Source organism: Kogia breviceps, chromosome 17, assembly GCF_026419965.1.
Source record: "Kogia breviceps isolate mKogBre1 chromosome 17, mKogBre1 haplotype 1, whole genome shotgun sequence".
NCBI lineage: Eukaryota > Metazoa > Chordata > Mammalia > Artiodactyla > Physeteridae > Kogia > Kogia breviceps.
In genome coordinates, this window is record NC_081326.1 from 38,095,111 (window position 1) to 38,116,553 (window position 21,443).

At 41.4% G+C, this 21,443-nt stretch overlaps 1 protein-coding gene across 6 annotated transcripts in view; it reads right to left on the reverse strand.

Annotated features, from left to right (window-relative positions):
• The window catches only part of CDH17 (cadherin 17), a 77,347-nt gene that overhangs the window by 18,466 nt on the left and 37,438 nt on the right, over window positions 1-21,443 (reverse strand). For all 6 annotated transcript variants that reach the window (XM_067017054.1, XM_067017053.1, XM_067017057.1 and 3 more), the window contains 2 exons: window positions 19,428-19,504; window positions 17,372-17,563 (listed from right to left, as the gene is read on the reverse strand). In XM_067017054.1, coding sequence (XP_066873155.1) covers window positions 17,372-17,563; window positions 19,428-19,504 — 269 coding nt within the window. The remainder of the gene's footprint in view (window positions 1-17,371; window positions 17,564-19,427; window positions 19,505-21,443) is intronic.

Here is a 21,443-nt window from a genome sequence, read left to right on the forward strand (position 1 = left end):
GTGGATAATTAAGTATTGTTTCATAATGATCTGTGATCCTTTTTAGCCAAGTGTCCAAAACCTTTTGAATTTTTTGGCAAACTTCCCCAAATCAAATTCTAAGTGAAGTTTTTTTGACCTGGAAATAACTTTGGGATTTTCCAGAGGGCCTTTGGAAAAATCAGAAAAGATTTCTTCTTTCTCCTTATAAAAAGAGAGATGTTACACTAGTTAGGCTTATTTGATATGTTAAATTACATGGGAAAAATCATCAAACAAGTAATACCGAGCCTTCTTTATGTTATATTTGTATAGGTACATGTTGTAAGTGTTACAGAAATGGGATAAAATTCCTGGAAATCTATTATTTCCTGGTATGATGTTATCAGTCATAATTGTAATTATTATCTTAAACATTACATATTACAAAAATAACTAAATTTCCTTGTCAATTCCATTATAATGAATTCTCATCAGATCTTTAATAATGGCCATTTAAAGGATTTTGTCATTTACAGATAGTTAATTTTTTTATTCTAATGCTTTTGTAAAAATGTTCCTACAAAATTGCTTCATCTTCAGAGAAATCCATAAAAAGGACTCTGACAGGTATTCTAGAATACAGGTTTCTGCTCATTTTAAGATCATAAAACTAAACTAAGAATTTCCAGAACTAGTGGAAAAACTAGATTCAAATAGAGCAAGTATTAATTACATTGGATTAAATAAACTGAGGAGGATGATTGATTATAATTTGTATGACTTTTAAAACACTGCTGGTTTCTTAATGTTTTGGTTTTCCAGATTTAAAGAAATCTTTTCTCTTAAGCAATCAATCACTTACAGCAATTGATACACTATACCTTTGTAAACAAAAATGACATTTTTTTCTACATGATCTCTCCAGAATTCAGAAACTCTTAATGTATTCCTTTCATGTCAGTATAGGTAGTCATTCACATAAGTTCAATAAGAATCTGTTCTCCTTTAATGGAACACAACTGGAAACATTGACCATATTACCAAGGCTTGGACTGAATTGTCACATTTGAGAGAGATGTACATAGACTCAGAGAGTACCTTGCTTCAAGGTTCCAGCAAAGCAATCCTAAAAAGAGCTTATATAGTCAATCACTATTCTTGCTGCACTCATGTAAATAATCAAGGCAAACTTAATGCAAACAAATTAAGTTTTAGTGAGATTATCCTTAAAAAGAATTTTTTTAAAAGCAGGAATAACGGCTTAAATTTACGAACTGCTTAATAAATTATGTTTGCACTTTTATCTATATTAGATTCTAATCCTGCTAATTATCTTTAAGGATTTGTTATATACCTGTAAACTGGACTGGATCCTTAATTCTTCTACTTTCCTCAAATATCTGGCTACAACTTTCCAAACTAATGTTTCCAGTTTTCTCCCACTCTTCTGAATTGGAATCACTAAGAACAAAGACTGCCCTTGAATCTCCTTGAGGGACTATACCAGGTCCTCCTCACTACCCAGATGGCAGCCAAACTTCAGGGTCTTAAATGTTGGATACACATCTCACAGCTGAAGAAGACTCCACCTGACATCTGGTCTTATACAAATGCTGGAAATCTCCAAATCAAATTGACTGGGAAGAGAAGTAGCTGACACTGAGGTAGATGCTTCCTTCCAAGACACGACATCAAGACTTCACACTTCAACTGAACAATAAACTTTTTTTTTTTCTTTCCCTTTCTTTTACTCTGGCATTGGCCTGGAAAGGTAACACCATCATCTGTATCTTCCAGGCCATTGCTAAGGGAGGTAACCTCTAAAATTTAAAACAACTACTATTTCAGGCTAGGAGAAAACCTAACTTACATCTAGCTTGAACAGGCAAATGCAACTATCCCTGCAAGTGAATCTGTTAACAGTGCCACCTTGGTGGAAGTGATTTGTGTCCCGACGGGATTTATCTTTGTCTGTGGTGGTTGTCATTCTTCTTATGTACCTAGATGGCTGGTACATATCAGGCAATGTCTCTTAGGTTATCTAACTGTTCCCCTAACTGTTCACAAACTGAGACACCTCATTGGTTGACTCCCCTGGATTTACACCATTGAGTTAGAAAGGAATTATCAAGAGGTATTCATGACTCAGGATTCACTTCCTTTAGCTGGGCCATACTTCCCCGGTTCTTCCCCGGTTAAGAGTATATGTAAATGAGAGAAAGAAAAAAGAGTATATGTAAATGAGACTAGATCAGGAACTTTTCCTTAACTCTTGAAAATATTGAAAAATCCTCTGTTAGAGCAACAGCTGTCCAACAAAATATCTTTAGACTTTCTGGCCAAAGTTGTTCTTGATAATAATGTAGCCTTTGGTTCTCCTTTAGCTGAGCAAGGTGGTGTCTGCACTGTGGCCAAAACCACATGCTGTACCTGGAGTAACACTTCTGGGGAAGCTGAAATTCAGTTCCAAAAGATCACTGAGCAAGCCACTCCTCTTGGCTTAAAAGGGTGACTCCTGCAATGAAGTCTTTCTTTGACTTATTTGATTTGATTGGTTTGGGTCTTGGGGACCATGGCTCCAAAGTGCACTCCAAACATTGGGAATTACCCTGCTTGTTAGAATCAGAGTACTCTCCCTCATGTGCTGTATTCTCTCAAAAGCATTAAATGCATGCTCACAACTGCTAACTACCAAGTCTCCCTAAGACTAGAACATCAGAAAAGAGACAAAGAGAATGACCAACTTAAAAATTGTGAACCTGAAGCTGATGCCTGTGACTATCACAGAGATTAAGCAACAAAACATTATGACTTGTGAATACCACACAGAGGATCAATAAAAGCTGAGAGAACTACACAGAGGTATGTGATAGTGGCATTTAGTGCCTTAAATTTTGATCACATCTCTCAGATAAGCTGAGAGTCTGATCAAAAGGGGAAAATTGTTAAAAAGAAACAGCAGGCCCAAAATGGAGTCACTTGTGCTACACCCCATGTAAGCAAATCAAAACTTAATAACTAACCTATTGCAGTTTCAATTCTTGCTCCAGGAATGCAACCTTTAACCAGTCAGTCTTGAATTATCTGGTCAGCACTAGTGAGGTAATCCACCCCATAGGCCCTTTTGTTCCCCTTAAGGGGGCAACCTTGTCTGAAACAATGCATTCTTTGCTAATAATTTCCTTTGTCTGCCCCCTTTCTATCTTTAAAAAATCTTTTCTTTTCTACAGCTTGGTGGAGCTTTTTTCTATTTGCTAAATGGGATGACACTTGATTTATGAAGTATTTAATAAAGCCAATTTGATCCTTAAATTTACTCAATTGAATTTTTGTTGTTTAACAATACATATGTTCATATGTGAATCTTTTGGTAGGGAGAGGATATGTAGCTTTTGTCAGAGTCTCAAAGGTACCCATGACCTCAAAAAGATGAAGGAACCAAAGTAAAGCCCAAAAGGCACATTATAGATTATGGGAACTGCACTGTTTTATTCACTCTTCCAGGCCTGGAGGACCCAGGATCTCCTGGTGAGCTGTCAGCTCTTTAACTTGAGTTTATGTCAGTTTCTCATCAGTTAAACAAAAATGGTAGTATCCTTTCATGAAGAGAAAAAATGACACATGATTACATTAGCTTGGCCTGCCCTTCCCCAACATCTGAAATAATTCTGCCCCTCAGTCAAAAATTGGCTCAATGCTGTCCTCTCTGTATTGGCTTCCCTGGACCTTCCTCTCTATCCCCAAATGGGTGAGTTCCATGTCCTCTGTAATCTCATCGTATGTAACTCAGGATTCTAATTGTTTGGTTATGTATTCTAGATCCTTATTGACCATGAGCTCTCTGAGAAGAGGAATTGTGTTATATTCTTCTTTGCTTCTCATCACTTCCCTGACATGCAGTGCCCATAGTATATCCATTAGGATAGATTAAAATGAGAAGGCCTTGATCCTTCTCAAGCTCTTGCAGACTCCAGTGGGAAAGAGATTCTGGAGAAAATCCCCACTCTCTAGAAACCCTCTCCTCCATGTACACACAAACACATACAACATCACAACCCAATTTCTAGCTCAAAAGAAAGTATAATAGAAAGTTTGCCCATATGGAAGAGAAAGAATTATGTATGAAGACTCAAGGTCATTTGAGATAGAAAATAAGAATCAATTGACCTTTGTTAAAATACAGGATATAAAATTTCATAAGCTAGCTAAGATGTAAAAAAAGAGGTTTTTCATAGAGATAAGCACCCACTGCCTGCAGGGCACAACCCCATGATGACCTCTTGATCACTACCACATGGTCTGAAAGGGCCCCTCACCTGCGGGGTTGTGAGGAGGTGTGTGCAAGCTGGAGCTTCTGACTCCCAGGGACCCATTAATCATCTCAGGGGATAAGGGTAGGGGTGTCAAACTGAGAAGGTCTGGTTGATGGAACAGGAAGGCAGCGGCCCCCAGAGCAAGCCTGCTGTGTGGATAAAGGACACAGCACTCTGTTCCTTGTGGGTCCAGCCACACCCAAGCTCAGACAGGCAGCACAGCATTCTATGTGCTCAGGCAGAGGATGCACACCCCCCATTCTTACCATCAGGTCCTAAGTTCCCTCCCTGGCTTTTCCATCCCTTCATGTGGTCACCAGACGTGAGGGGTAAAGAAGTGAGATGGTACATCTGCAGATGAGGAGCAGCCTGTGTTACCAGAACAGAACATGTGAAGCTGAGAGAAGAGAGAGATGACAGATGCACATCAAGCTAAGAAGTTGGGAATTTATCCTTGATGAGCAGAGAGAGGAGGTGAGCACAAGACTGACAAGGGTGGGGGTTGCATTGTAGAAAGTTCACTCTAGGAGCAGCCATGGGAGGGATGGATTTGAACTTATCTGACCTGGGCAAGGAGACCAGTGTCCATCTCCTGGGAGTCACCCTCCTAGGAGAGGGTGTCAGTGCTCCTGAAACACTTACTGAATGGAAGAATCAGCCTGCCATCAATCAGTCTGCTTAACTTTCACACCAGGAAAAACACTGAACCAAATTTTCCAGGGATAAAATTAGAAATGGAAGATGCTAAATTTACAAATGATAATCAGCAGAGTTTAATCAAGGACAAGCCTTGTCAAACCACGTATACTGTCTTTCATGACATGGCAGGCCTGCAAAGCCAAGTCAAGAGACCCTCACGGCCTCTTGGGATTACCTCGGGCCCATCTGGGCAACTTACTCATCAGGTAAGCTGAAAATACATGCTCGTGCCACAATCCCTCTTCTGCATACAACTGCTCAAAAGGTCAAACCCCATGATTTAGACTCAACCTGGAAGCAGAGATGAAGTGCTGAAGGAAAAGAATTGAGACTGGGGATATTTAACATTTTCACCAATCATCAGTGATGAGAAAAAGGTGCACATTAGTTTCCCAGATGATACTCTGGCTGGTTAAAAGTAAGTCACGTACTAAGAATTAAAAAGGATCAGCCATAATGAAGAAGTGACAAAATTTGTATTAAAAAAATATTAAAGCCAAAACAAACCCCTGAATTTCAAGAAAGGGGGTGCCAGGAGAGTTATTGATGAGCCAGGCAGGGCTCAAAGAAATAGCCTTCCTGGCTCCTGACACCTGCTTGGTCCCAAGAGTATGATGATCTACCACATAACAGGTGAGAGCTTGGGGCAGCAGTAAACAGAGAGAGGACAGCACTTCTAAAACTTGCTTAATCCTAAACATCACTTGGGGCAAGTGAAACAATAAAAAATGTATATATTGGTCTCTGCCTCTGGTTCCTGACACTGAGCTCCTAAATCCCTTGGAATTTCCTGGATGATAGGAGCGCCTTTTATTCTAATGAGGTGACTCTTGGTGGCTCCTTGGATGGTTTCAGGATGGGGGCTGGTCACCAGAAAGACCAAGCCATGATTAGAAGCTTGGAACTTTCAGCCCCACCCCGCCCCACCCATGGAAAGGGAGAGGGGCTGGAGATTGAGTTAATGATCAATCATGTCTATATGAGGAAGCCTCAGTAAAAATCCCCGAAGTAAGGCCTTCAGAGAGCTTGTGGGTTAGTGAACACATCCATGTGCTGGGAAAGTGATACACATCCTAACTCCATGGGACAGAAGCTCCTGCTCTTGGGACTCCCCCAGACCTCGCCCTATGTATCTCCTCATCTGGCTGCTCATCTATATGCCTTATCATATCCTTTATTAAATAAAAATTGTTCAGTATGTTTCCCTGAGCTCTGTGAGCTGTTCTAGCAAGTGATCCAACCCAAGGAGAGAGTCAATGGGAACCTCTGATTTATAGCCAGTCAGTCAGAAGTACAGGTGACAACCTAGGACTTGCAATTGACTTTTGAAGTGGGGTGGGGGGAACCTTGTGGGACTGAGCCCTTAACCTGTGGGGTCTGATGCTATCTCCAGGTAGACAGTGTCAGAACTGAGTTAAATTGTAGGACTTCAGGCTGCTGTTGGATAATGGCTTGATGTGTGGAAAACCCACAAACCTGGTGTCAAAAGTGAAATGTGGTAGTAATGCAAGAGTAAAGGAGAAACACTTTGCAGGGCACTAAAATTACTGATTTCCAGGTCCTCCCATAGAGAGGCTGAGTCAGCAGTCATTTGACTCTTGGATTAGACAAGTTTGGTCCCCTTGGCAAGAAGCAAAAACACATCTATCCACAGGCAGAATCCTGGCTTCTGCCCTCACTCTAATTAATTAGAATTAAGATAATGCTGGACATTTATTAAATTGACTGCTACCTGCTGGGGGCTGTGTTAAGAGCTGTATATGTATTTTCACAGTGAATCCTCCAATGTCCTTATAAAGAAGGTGCTGCCATTTCACCAGTGTTTCAGATCAGAAAACTGAGGTCTGAGGTTACAACATGTGGTCAAGGTTGCAGAGCTAGTAAATGGCAATGCCAGGCCCCAACAGAAATCATTTCCTGAAGGGAGTCAGAAGCCTGGGGTCAAGTTCCCAACTCTGCCATCCCCGGGGGACTGACTGTATCTTGCTGTGGGCCTGAACCTCATCTGTACAGCGGGGCTATTTCTGCCTCCCTCAGAGTCGGCGTGAGAGGAAAAGGAGCATGTGCAGAAGTGCTTCATGAAGCACAAGGGGCCTCAGTTGTGGAGTGTGTGCTCCTCGGTGAATTTTACCTGCCGTTAGCACATTTGTAATTCAAATGAACAGGTGCTGATAGAATTCTGATTAAGAAAATATCAGGGAGAGGGCCTTCAAGATGGCGGAAGAGTAAGACGCGGAGATCCCCTTCCCCCCACAAATACATCAGAAATACATCTACATGGGGAACAACTCCTACAGAACACCTACTGAGCGCTGGCAGAAGACCTCAGACTTCCCAAAAGGCAAGAAACTCCCCACGTACCTGGGTAGGGCAAAAGAAAAAAGAGAGACAAAAGAATAGGGGCGGGACCTGCACCACTGGGAGGGAGCCGTGAAGGAGGAAAGGTTTCCATACACTAGAAGCCCCTTCACTGGGTGAGACGAGGGAGGGGCGGAGGGGGGGAGCTTCAGAGCCATGGAGGAGAGCACAGCAACAGGGGTGTGGAGGGAAAAGTGGAGAGATTCCCGCAGAGGATCGGTGCCGACCAGCACTCACCAGCCCAAAAGGCTTGTCTGCTCACCCGCCAGGACGGGCGAGGGCTGGGAGCTGAGGCTCGGGCTTCAGAGGTCGGATCCCAGGGAGAGGACTGGGGTTGGCTGTGTGAACACAGCCTGAAGGGGCTAGTGCACCACGGTTAGCCGGGAGGGACTCTGAGAAAAAGTCTGGACCTGCCTAAGAGGCAAGAGGCCATTGTTTCAGGGTGCGCGAGGAGAGGGGATTCAGAGCACTGCCTAAACAAGCTTCAGAGAGGGGCACGAGCCGCGGCTATCAGCGCAGACACCAGAGACAGGCATGAAACGCTAAGGCGGCTGCTGCAGCCACCAAGAAGCCAATGTACAAGCACAGGTCACTATCCACACCTCCCCTACCGGGACCCTATGCAGCCTGCCACTGCCAGGGTCCTGTGATCCAGGGACAACTTCCCTGGTAGAACACATGGCGTGCCTTGGCTGTTGCTACATCACACTGGCCTCTGCCACCACAGGCTCTCCCTGCATTCCATACCTTTCCCTCCCCCTGGCCTGAGTGAGCCACAGCCCCCTATTCAGCAGCTCCTTTAACCCCCTCCTGTCTGGGCGAAGAATAGACACCAGAGGATGGTGTCTACATGCAGAGGTGGGGCCAAATCCAAAGCTGAACCCCAGGAGCTGTGCAAACAAAGAAGAGAAAGTGAAATTTCTCTGTGCAGCCTCAGGAGCAGCAGATTAAATCTCCATAATCAACTTGATGTACCCTGCATCTGTGGAATACCTGAATAGACAATGAATCATCCCAAAATTGAGGTGGTGGCCTTTGGGAGCAACTGTAGATTTCGGGTTTGTTGTATGCGACTGATTAGTTTCTGATTTATATGGTTATCTTAGTTCAGTTTTTAGCACTTGTTATCATGGGTGGATTTGTTTATTGGTTTGGCTGCTCTCTTCCTTTTTAAATTTTTTTAATTTTAATAATTAAAAAATTTTTTTTAGTTTAATAATTTTATTTATTTTTCTTTCTTTCTATTTTTTCTCCCTTTTCTTCTGAGCTGTGTGGCTGGCAGGGTCTTGGTGCTCTGGCTGGGTGTCCAGCCTGAGCCTCTGAGGTGAGAGAGCTAACTTCAGGACATTGGGCCACCAGAGACCTCCTGGCTCCACATAATATCAATAAGCAAGAGCTCTCCCAGAGATCTCCATCTCAACGCTAATATCCAGCTCCACTCAATGACCAGCAAGCCCCAGTGCTGGATACCCCCTGCAGAACAACTAGCAAGGCAGGAACACAACTCCACCCATTAGCAGAGAGTTTGCCTAAAATCATAATAAGTTCACAGACACCCCAAAATACACCACTGGATGTGGTCCTGCCCACCAGAAAGACAAGATCCAGCCTCATCCACCACAACACAGGCACCAGTCCCCTTCACCAGGAAACTTACACAACCCACTGGGGGCAGACACCGAAAGCAACAGGAACTACAAACCTGCAGCCTGTGAAAAGGAGATGCCAAACACAGTAAGTTAAGCAAGAGAAGACAGAGAAATATGGAGCAAATGAAGGAGCAAGGTAAAAACCCACCAGACCCAACAAATGAATAGGAAATAGGCAGTCTACCTGAAAAAGAATTCAGAGTAATGATAGCAAAGATGATCCAAAACCATGGAAACAGAATGCAGAAAATAAAGAAAACTTTAACAAGGACCTAGAAGAACTAAAGAGCAAACAATGATAAACACCACAATAAATGAAATTTAAAATTCTCTAGAAGGAAACAATAGCAGAATAACTGAGGCAGAAGAACGGATAAGTGATCTGGAAGATAAAATAGTGGAAATAACTACTGCAGAGCAGAATAAAGAAAAAAGAATGAAAAGAGTTGAGGACAGTCTCAGAGACCTCTGGGACAACATTAAATGCACCAACATTTGAATTATAGGGGACCCAGAAGAAGAAGAGAAAAAGAAAGGGAGTGAGAAAATATTTGAAGAGATTATAGTTGAAAAGTTCCCTAATATGGGAAAGAAAATAGTCAATCAAGTCCAGGAAGCACAGAGAGTCCCATACAGGATAAATCCAAGGAGAAACACTCCAAGACACATATTAATCAAACGATCAACAATTAAATACAAAGAAAACATATTAAAAGCAGCAAGGGAAAAGCAACAAATAACATACAAGGGAATCCCCATAAGGTTAACAGCTGATCTTTCAGCAGAAACTCTGCAGCCAGAAGTGAGTGGCAGGACATATTTAAAGTGATGAAAGGGGAAAACCTACAACCAAGATTACTCTACCCAGCAAGAATCTCATTCAGATTCACTGAGAAAGTAAAATATTTACAGACAAGCAAAAGCTAAGAGAATTCAGCACCACCAAACCAGCCTTAAAACAAATGCTAAAGAAACTTCTCTAGGCAGGAAACACAAGAGAAGGAAAAGACCTACAATAACAAGCACAAAACAATTAAGAAAATGGTAATAGTAACATACATATCAACAATTACCTTAAACATAAATGGATTAAGAGCGCCAAACAAAAGTCATAGACTGGCTGAGTGGATATAAAAACAAGACCCATATGTATGCTGCCTACAAGAGACTCACTTCAGACCTAGGGACACATACAGACTGAAAGTGAGGGGATGGAAAAAGATATTCCATGCAAATGGAAATCGAAAGAAAGCTGGAGTAGTAATTCTCATATCAGACAAAACAGACTTTAAAATAAAGACTATTTCAAGAGACAAAGAAGAATGCTACATAATGATCAAGGGATCAATCCAAGAAGAAGATATAACAATTGTAAATCTTTATGCACCCAACATAGGAGCACCTCAATACATAAGGCAAATGCTAACAGCCATAAAAGGGGACAGTGACAGTAACACAATAATAGTAGGAGAATTTAACACCTCACTTTCACCAATGGACAGATCATCCAACATGAAAATAAATAAGGAAACACAAGCTTTAAATGATACATTAAACAAGATGGGCTTAATTGATATTTGTAGGATATTCCATCCAAAAGCAACAGAATACACTTTCTTCTCAAGTGCTCATGGAACATTCTCCAGGATAGATCACATCTTGGGTCACAATTGAAGCCTTGGTAAATTTAAGAAAATTGAAATCGTATCAACTATTTTTTCTGACCACAATGCTATGAGACTAGATATCAATTACAGGGAAAAGACTGTTAAAAAATACAAACACACAGAAGCTAAACAACATGCTACTAAATAAGCAAGAGATCACTCAAGAAATCAAAGAGGAAATTTAAAAATACCTAGAAACAAATGACAATGAATACTCGATGGCCCAAAACCTATGGGATGCAGCAAAAGCATTTCTAAGAGGGAAGTTTATAGCACTACAATCCTACCACAAGAAATAAGAAAAATCTCAAAAAAACTATGTAACCTTACATCTAAAGTAATTAGAGAAAGAAGAACAACAACAAAAAAAAACCCTAAGTTAGCAGAAAGAAAGAAATCATAAAGATCAGATCAGAAATAAATGAAAAAGAAATGAAGGAAATGATAGCAAAGATCAATAAAACTAAAAGCTGGTTATTTGAGAAGACAAACAAAATTGATAAACCATTAGCCAGACACATCAAGAAGAAAAGGGAGAAGACTCAAATCAACAGACTTAGAAATGAAAAAGGAGAAGTAACAACTGACACTGCAGAAATACAAAGGATCATGAGAGATTACTACAAGCAACTATATGCCAATAAAATGGACAAATTCTTAGAAAAGCACAACCTTCCGAGACTGAGACAGGAAGAAATTGAAAATATGAACAGACACATCACAAGCACTGAAATTGAAACTGTGATTAAAAATCTTCATCAAGGGCTTCCCTGGTGGTGCAGTGGTTGAGAGCCTGCCTGCCGATGCAGGGGTCACGGGTTCGTGCCCCGGTCCGGGAAGATCCCACATGCCGCGGAGCGGCTGGGCCCGTGAGCCATGGCCGCTGAGCCTGCGCGTCCGGAGCCTGTGCTCCGCAACGGGAGAGGCCACAACAGTGAGAGGCCCGCATACCGCAAAAAAAAAAAAAAAAAAAAAAAAAAAAAAAAAAAAAAAATCTTCATCAAACAAAATCCCAGGACCAGACTGATTCACAGGCGAATTCTATCAAACATTTAGAGCAGATATAACACCTATCCTTCTCAAACTCTTCCAAAATATAGCAGAGGGAGGATTACTCCCAAACTCATTCTACGAGGCCAACATCATCCTGATACCAAAACAAGACAAAGATGTTACAAAAAAAGAAAACTACAGGCCAATACCACTGATGAACATAGATGCAAAAAATCCTCAACAAAATACTAGCAAACAGAATCCAACAGCGCATTAAAAGGATCATACACCATGATCAAGTGAGGGTTATCCCAAGAATTCAAGGATTCTTCAATATATGCAAATCAATCAATGTGATACACCATATTAACAAATTGAAGGATGAAAACCATATGATAATCTCAATAGATGCAGAAAAAGCTTTCAACAAAATTCAACACCCATTTATGATAAAAACCCTCCAGAAAGTAGGCATAGAGGGAACTTACCTCCACATAATAAAGGCCATAGATGACAAACCCACAGCCAACATTGTTCTCAAAGGTGAAAAAACGAAACCATTTCCACTAAGATCAGGAACAAGACAAGGTTGCCCACTCTCACCATTATTATTCAACACACTTTTGGAAGTTTTAGCCATAGCAATCAGAGAAAAAAAAGAAATAAAAGGATTCCAAATTGGAAAAGAAGGAATAAAACTGTCACTGTTTTCAGGTGACATGATACTATACATAGAAAATCCTAAAGATGCTACCAGAAAACTACTAGAGCTAATCAATGAATTTGGTAAAGTTGCAGGATACAAAATTAATGCACAGAAATCTCTTGCATTCTTATAAACTAATTATGAAAAATCTGAAAGAGAAATTAAGGAAACACTCCCATTTACCATTTCAACAAAAAGAATAAAATACCTAAGAATAAACCTACCTAAGGAGTCAAAAGACCTATAGGCAGAAAACTATAAGACACTGATGAAAGAAATTAAAGACAACACAAACAGATGGAGAGATATACCATGTTCTTGGATTGGAAGAATCAACATTGTGAAAATGACTCTACTACCCAAAGCAATCTACAGATTCAATGCAATCCCTATCAAACTACCAAAGGCATGTTTCACAGAACTAGAACAAAAAAATTTCACAATTTGTATGGAAACACAAAAGACCCCAAGCAACAAAAGCAATCTTGAGAAAGAAAAACAGAGCTGGAGGAATCAGGCTCCCCAACTACAGACTATACTACAAAGCTACAGTAATCAAGACAATATGGTACTGGCACAAAAACAGAAATATAGATCAATGAAACAGGATAGAAAGTCCAGAGATAAACCCACGCACATATGGTCACCTTATCTTTGATAAAGGATGCAAGAATATACAATGGAGAAAAGACAGTCTCTTCAATAAGAGGTGCTGGGAAAACTGGACAGTTACATGTAAAAGAATGAAATTAGAACACTCCCTAACACCATACACAAAAATAAACTCAAAATGGATTAAAGACCTAAATGTAAGGCCAGACACTATAAAACTCTTAGAGAAAAACATAGGCCGAACACTCTATGACATAAATCACAGCAAGATGCTTTTTGACCCACCTCCTAGAGAAATGGAAATTTAAAAAAAAATAAACAAATGGGACCTAGTAAAACTTAAAAGCTTTTGCACAGCAAAGGAAACCATAAACAAGACAAAAGACAACCCTCAGAATGGAAGAAAATATTTGCAAATGAAACTAGTGACAAAGGATTAATTTCCAAAATATACAAGCAGCTCACGCAGCTCAATATCAATAAAACAAACAACCCAATCCCAAAATGGGCAGAAGATCTAAATAGACATTTCTCCAAAGAAGATATACAGATTGCCAACAAACACATGAAAAGATGCTCAACATCACTAATCATTAGACAAATGCAAATCAAAACTACAATGAGGTATCACCTCACCTGGGTCAGAATGGCCATCATCAAAAAATCTACAAACAAATGCTGGAGAGGGTGTGGAGAAAAGAGGACCCTCTTGCCCTGTTGGTGGGAATGTAAATTGATATAGCCACTACGGAGAACAGTATGGAGGTTCCTTAAAAAACTACAAATAGAACTACCATACGACCCAGCAATCCCACTACTGGGCATATACCCTGAGAAAACCATAATTCAAAAAGAGACATGTACCACAATAATCATTGCAGCACTTTTTACAACAGCCAGGACATGGAAGCCACCTAAATCCATCAACAGATGAATGGATAAATAAGATGTGGCACATATATACAATGGAATATTACTCAGCCATAAAAAGAAACAAAATTGTGTTATTTGTAGTGAGGTGGATGGACCTAGAGTCTGTCATACAGAGTGAAGTAAGTCAGAAAGAGAAAAACAAATACCATATGCTAACACATATATATGGATTCTAAAAAAAAAACAAAAAAACAATAGTTCTGAAGAACCTAGGGGCAGGACAGGAATAAAGATGCAGAAGTAGAGAATGGACTTGAGGACATGGGGAGGGGTAGAGTAAGCTGGGACAAAGTGAGAGAGTGGCATGGACATATATACACTACCAAATGTAAAATAGCTAGCTAGTGGGAAGCAGCCGCATAGCGCAAGATCAGCTCAGTGCTTTGTGACCACCTAGGGGGTGGGATAGTGAGGGTGGGAGGGAGATGCAAGAGGGAGGGGATATGGGGATACATGTATATGTAGAGCTGATTCACTTTGTTATACAGCAGCAAATAACAAAACAATGTAAAGCAATTATACTCCAATAAAGATATTTTTTAAAAAATAAAATATTAGGAAATAAAAGTAGTCTACATTGGGATTTTAAATTTTCAAAATATGATCAACACAAAGATTCTGAAGCAATGGATGGCTTAATGGGGAAGGAATTAGAAGTAAGGCTAAGCTACACACAAAAAAACCACATAATAGAGTCTAATTTATTTAAAATACTAAAAACTGTATGAACACAAACATCTGTCAATGTGAGTACACACATCCTAGGGGCAGTTGGCTAACATCTAGTGTATCCTCATGAAGAATCCACACCTCTGGGCTGGCTGTCACTTAGCATTTGACAGATCCTAATCAGAGATCCACACTCCAGAGGCAGCTACTATAGGCTTTGAGCTCACACTATCTCAAGCTGCACTAGAAGGTTTGTTAATTAGCAAAGTGATCTTACAAAGAGGTTTTGTGATATTAGTGGTATTCAAGACATGCAGTTTGGTTAAAAATATAGTATATCTCTTGATCATTAAATGAACAAGAGTGTAGCATCTGGCTAGTCCAGCAGCTTTTACCCTTCACAGTTCCAGGATGCCAGTTCTGTTGTGTCTATCAACACCTTTTCTGTGGACAGTCAGCTGAATCCTCTCACTAGAGTACTGTGCCCACAGTGCCTGAGGGACAGAGAGCTGGGACATCACAAGCCTAAAGCACAAGTTGGATCCCTGCTTGTTATTAATTGTACATGGCACAGAATTCAATTATTTATTCAATGCAACCAATATTTATTGAACCTCCACTATGTGCCAGGCAATATTCTGGACACTTGGAATATAACCACAAACAAAATAAGGATGTGACAAAGATTTTGGCCATAGGCCTGCTGTACTGTAACATACCTCCTCATGTCAAGAGCATGTGGGAGGATACTTACAGCCCTCACATACTGCTAATTATCAAGGTTACCAATTTTTCCCTATAGGTGCCTTTTAGCCACAAATGGTCCAATTAACTTAAGTTGATTCACAACAAGCCACCATGAAAAATTACTGACCTGTGGGACTCATTCATACTGAGATGGACAGGGCTTTATCTTCTCTTAGATGCCTAGAGAGCTCTGGGCCTGTGGGAGGATAGAAGCTATCTGCCCCGCCTCCTGCAAAAAGATCACGTATGTTGCCTGGACCACCCACTGCAAACTCTGAAAACTGGCCTTTCCTTCTGGGTTCTGTGTCTCCATGTAGGCAGCCATGAATAGAGGGGGAAGATGTTATGGCAGCTTTTCCAAATGTCAGACTCACACAAAATACTAATGGCTTGAGTAGGTCCACACAAAAACCTCGCAGCTAAAACCCAGCAAGGCCCTTTGTCAGAAGTGGGTTATATAGTCATAATGGTATCAGAATTCTGAGATTCTGCCCCAGGGCTTCCTTCAGCACTAGCACTTTTCTCCCTGTGCTTCTATCCATTTTCTGTGAAATTATTCTATTTTGTCTTCATTTTTAGCCTCTACTTCAGCTTTCCTTTATTCTGGGTCAAAACTTTCCTCCAGAGCTTTCTTTTGCATCCTCCAACACACTGCCCTACAAACCTTCAGCATTCAACCATGACCACAAAGTCTCTATTGCTGTAACTCTGACCCCTTTTAATTCTAACTACATTGGATGACAAGTGCTGCTTCCTATTGAGTCATCTGGTAAACGGTTTACATGCTCTAAAGCATAAATGAGGCAGCCATGGAGGAAAGGGTCAAACTTCAGCTGTACACAGTGGGGGATGGGAGTAGATTGAGAGAAGGATGGGAGGACCCTCTATTAAAAAGCAAGTATCATGGGCTTCCCTGGTGGCGCAGTGGTTGAGAGTCTGCCTGCTGATGCAGGGGACACGGACACGGGTTCATCCCCGGTCCGAGAAGATCCCACATGCCGTGGAGCGGCTGGGCCCGTGACCCATGGCCGCTGAGCCTGCACGTCCAGAGCCTGTGCTCTGCAACGGGAGAGGCCACAACAGTGAGAGGCCCACGTACAGCAAAAGAAAAAAAAAGCAAGTATCATGGTAATCAAGAGTTTGGCTCTAGACTACACAGTCCTTACAAAGGGAGAGACGAAGCAAGAGCCACTGGACTCAGTAATACCATAAAAGATGAAAGTAAGGGGTAGGCAGGGAAGAAGCCATGAAAGAATAAACTTGTTTATTAAGACTTGTCTATTAAAGGAGACCTACCAATTTCCAGTCATTATTAAAGAGGAGCCAATGGCTGGCCCATTAGAATAAAGAGTCTACAGCCTAAAGGGCTCATACCGTTCATCTAGTCTATCACCCCATACTTGCAAAGAGAGAAATAAAGCCTGGAGCACCACCTTGCCCAGGATTTAGCAAATAAAAATATAGAACAACTGGTTATATTGGAATTTCAGGTAAACAACAAGCAATTTTTTTAGTATAAGTATGTCCCCAGTATTTCATGGGACATATTTATACTAAAAAATTTTCTATCTTGTAGTTTATATATTTTATATGTCAATCCTACCTCACTATACAAAGGCTATTTGGTCAGTTAGTGACAGACCCAGAACAAGAATCCTGCCTTCTGTCTTTCGGGAGGATAGGAATGACTGAGAGTGTTCCAGGAGTCCATCACACACCCGAGAGGTCACTGCTGATATGTCACCTCTGCTTATAGGTCCTTGAATGGTCCTAAGTAAATTAACCTTTTTAAAAGACAAATTCTGGGCTTCCCTGGTGGCGCAGTGGTTGAGAGTCCGCCTGCCGATGCAGGAGACACGGGTTCGTGCCCTGGTCCGGGAAGATCCCACATGCCGCGGAGCGGCTGGGCCCGTGAGCCATGGCCGCTAGGCCTGTGCGTCCGGAGCCTGTGCTCCACAGCGGGAGAGGCCACAACAGTGAGAGGCCCGCATACCGCAAAAAAAAAATAAATAAATAAAAAATAATAATAAATAAAAGACAAATTCTATTCAATGTGCCATTTACCTTTTTAACCTTGACATATCCAGTATTGGTTTGGGGATCTGTTTCAATCTCCAAACATCCCTCACTGTCTCCCTGTGTAATTCGGTACAGGATTTTAGAACTTCCCGTATATGGTTCATCAGCATCGGTGGCCTGGATGGTTAAGATGACAGTTCCAATGGCTGTATCTTCAGGGAGAGTTAGGTTTCCATACTAAGAAGGAAACAGGGGAAGGAAACAATGAGAATGTCCATTGTCATCGAGTACAGTTGTCAAAGGGCAAACTTGTCTCCTTGGTCTCAGAATGGACACAAGTCACAGTTTGCATCAATACTTACCAAGCATGTTTTTTCTATTAATGAGTGGGTTACAGTTGATTTTGACATCAGTCATACTTGTAGACTGATATCCATTGTACCAGGAAACACAACGTCTCAGAGATCTACTGATAGGATTCTAAAACATATCCCTCCACTCACATCCAATATGTTTAATAACTGTTGAGACAAATAGATAGCTACTATGTATTGTGTACCTTCAATGTGGCAGGCACTCTACATTATTTTAATTAATTCTTAAATCAATCAGAGAATAGTGGTTAAGAGCCTGAACTTTGGAGTCAAATGGCCTGGGTAGGCCATTTGACAATCCTAGGCTTGTCACTTATGAGCTGGGTGAACTGAAATATGTTATCTAATTTTTTTAAAGTTGCAGGTTCATCATCTGTCCTTGGAGATGATGATGATGATAATAATAATAACAGAACCTGGCACATAATAAGTGCTCAATAAAGATAAGCAACAAAACAAAGTACCCTACTGAGTAGCTATATTATCATCTCCATTTGACAGAGGAGCAAAAGACTGGAGAGGTAAAACCCACCCAAGACCACACAGCTAGCTGGTCACAGAATTGGGATTCAAACCAATGTTTGTCCAACTCCAAAGCAGGTGCTCTTAATTAACACTGACCTAGACCATCTCCCACTCCTCCACTGAAAATCCCCCAGATCATGTCTCTTGGCATGATGGTCATGAAGATGGTAACAGGCAGGGTCCTGGAAAGGACCACGGCAATGAAAGAAGTGGACTTACCTTTCTAAGGCCCAGTTTGCCTTTCCAAGCTCTGAGATTCCCAAAGCAGGACTCTTACCCTCAAAATAAAAACACTGCCTAGATGTAATGCAAGGAAACTACAACACACAGAAAGGATCAAATGCCCAGGAGAATGGAGGCAGAGTAGAAACAAGCTCTTAGTCTCATGCTTGCTTAACCTCAGTGCCTACTATACAAGTTATATTGTCACACTTTTTACCTCCTCAAACCCTCCCATAAATCAATTCTTGTTCTTTGTCACTGCCTTATCCCTATTGTGATTTATGAAAATCGTCACAAGGCTCTGGGCCGCCTCATAAACTGACTTCAAAGATAACAATCTAGCCAAAAGGGCTTCTCTCTTCCCCAGAATAAATAAATAGATGCATCCATTTTAAGGGAAGCAATGATCAAACTACCCCCACATTAATAATAAGTTAACTTGAATTCTTCTTGATATACTCAACTGATCTTTTTACTCCTGCTCTTTTTTCCCAATTCTAATTGTTGCAGATGTCTTGGGCACATTTTTTGGCATAAACCAGAGATTAGTTTTTTCTTCCCCTTTTCTCTTATCCAATAATTACAAAATGAGTTTAAATGTCAATATTCAAAATTTTAAATTCTGACTACACATGCTTGTTTGAGACCTAGCAGTAATCTATTTATTGTCCTGCTACACACAAAATATATAGTGACAAACTGCAAGCAACCACTCAACTCTTTTCAATTGGACAAAGATTGTGGCTGTAGCTTCCAAGCAGTCCTTGAAATAAATGAGCTGTTGGCAGAAGTTTTTAATAAAAAAACCAGATGCTCCCAGATACTATAACAGTGAATGTTACTGTTCCCTGAAGATTTCCACTGAAGATGATGTTTGGTACCTCTGGCATTTTCCCTAACTACTGTTTGTGTCTTTATTCCAGAAGTAGGGGTCAGGTAGTATGAACAAAGTGAAGAAAAGCAAGGCGATAACGACTCACATCTGATTCTTCAAAGATGGGGATCTGATCATTGATATCAATAATGTTGATCTGCACAAAGCAGAGGGTCTTGAAATCTGAAAATCAAAGTCATATCACAAAAATTTTCACTGAAAATCATGCATTAAAATCAGAAATCTGCAAGAAAAACAGTTGGCAAGTAAAGTAACAGCCATAGCCACAATTTTACTACTGACATGCGATTTGTGTGGTGAGGGGATTCTCTGCTCCCCACCTGCACCCATGAGCAGGTCACCAAGGGCTGAAGAAAACACCACGAGAGGCTCCCCTGGGCTTCCCACTCCATCTACCTGCCCCCTCCTCAGTAAGGCTTGTCCCTGAGCAAGATGGCTTCTTTTCTGGCTAGTGAAACTTATGTAGCCTTCAAAGCCCAGTACAAAACTATCCTTCTAGAAGGACTTCTTTGAGCATCCCAGAGGGTTGTCTTTCCTACTCTGAACACTTCCAGAACTTACTGTCCTGTATCCCTTCTGCTCCCTTAAAGGGAAGGCCCAAGTGAGGGAGGAGAGGTATAATTAGCCCTCTTCAAAAGGTCTGGCTGCCCAGCCTACAGAGGCAGAAGAAGCTCATAGAACTCTGGGAGATGGCATAGGCTTTGAGGGGTGGGTTTGACAATTCAGAGACCTAGTCAGAGACAGCAGGTTCAACCTAGGTCCAAGATAAGCATGAAGTACAGGTGGGGATGGGGTCCCCAGGGAAATATCCACAGTGAGAACCAACATGATAGGTTTTTTGTTGGGGTTTCCATTGTTCTAGCTATGAAATAGCGTATTATACAAGGGCTGAGACTCTGGGCTTTGGAACCCCACTGTTCAAATTCTGTCTCTGCTATTTATCAGATGTGTGAGAGCTTGGGAATGTCACTCAAAATCTCTGTGCAGTAGTCAGTTTATCTAGAAAATGTAGATTGCAGCAGAGCCAAGCTTCTCGTCCTAACTGACATTGTTAGCACTCTCTGTAACAGGCATCATATTAAATGCTTTGCCTGCATGACTCATTTCATCTTCATTCTAACTCCGTGAGGTAGGTACAATTATCATTCTCATTGAGTTCCTAAATGAGGAAGCCAAAGGACAGAGAAGTTGGTGACCTGACCAAGGTCATACAACTAACTAGTGGTCAAGCGAGAATTCAAATCCATGCGTTCCTTTTCCCTCTCTGTCCACTCTCCGCCCTTCACCCCGCCTTGTGCCCTGGAGGTTGACCTTAGGAACGGCATCAGTGGGCATCCTGGCCCTCTGGGTAGAAGTTGGGTTCCACCAGTGGGAGCCCTGGCTGGAGATCTAAGGCAGGGCAGGAGGGACAGGATCAGGGTCCAGTTCCCCACGGCCAGCAGCCTCTTCTATAGTCACAGGAACAGGCCTTGCTCCTTCAGGAAATGTTACCTTCCCTCATCCCTCTCACCTTCAGGTAAGAAAGGCTGCCATTGTGCTTCACACCCCCTGTTGGTTTCCCATAACCCCTACCCCCAGCCTTTACAAATAATCCCCTGTCTAAACACTTTTTGGTTACTTCTTTTGAGGGGGCTGTCTGTTTCCTGCTGGGATCCTGACAAATACACTCACACAGCCTAGCTCTAAAGCTTGCGCTCGTCGCACTGGACACAAAGCCAGGCATGTAATCTAATAATAACAGTATTACGAATAAGTGGATGTTAACTCAAGTTGGGTCCAGTCCCCAGAACATCTGTAGACAGCAAGAATGGCTGAAGATTTCCAGAGGTCCCAGGGCCTGAACTCCCTGGCTTCCTGCTCTGCACAAACCTTATTTGGGCCAGCAGTGGACCTCCTGGCTCACAGATCTTCCCTGATTTTATGTAAAACTATGTTAATTACAGCCTACCGGTCTAATTTTCTATAGTACACAACTGGATGTTTAACTCAATCAATATACATACATAGTTATACATAAATATACTGTATAATCTGGTCCATCTAGTTTATAGATGTACTCGGGTACATAGACAATTTGTAATCTGACGCTCTTGCAGCCTCA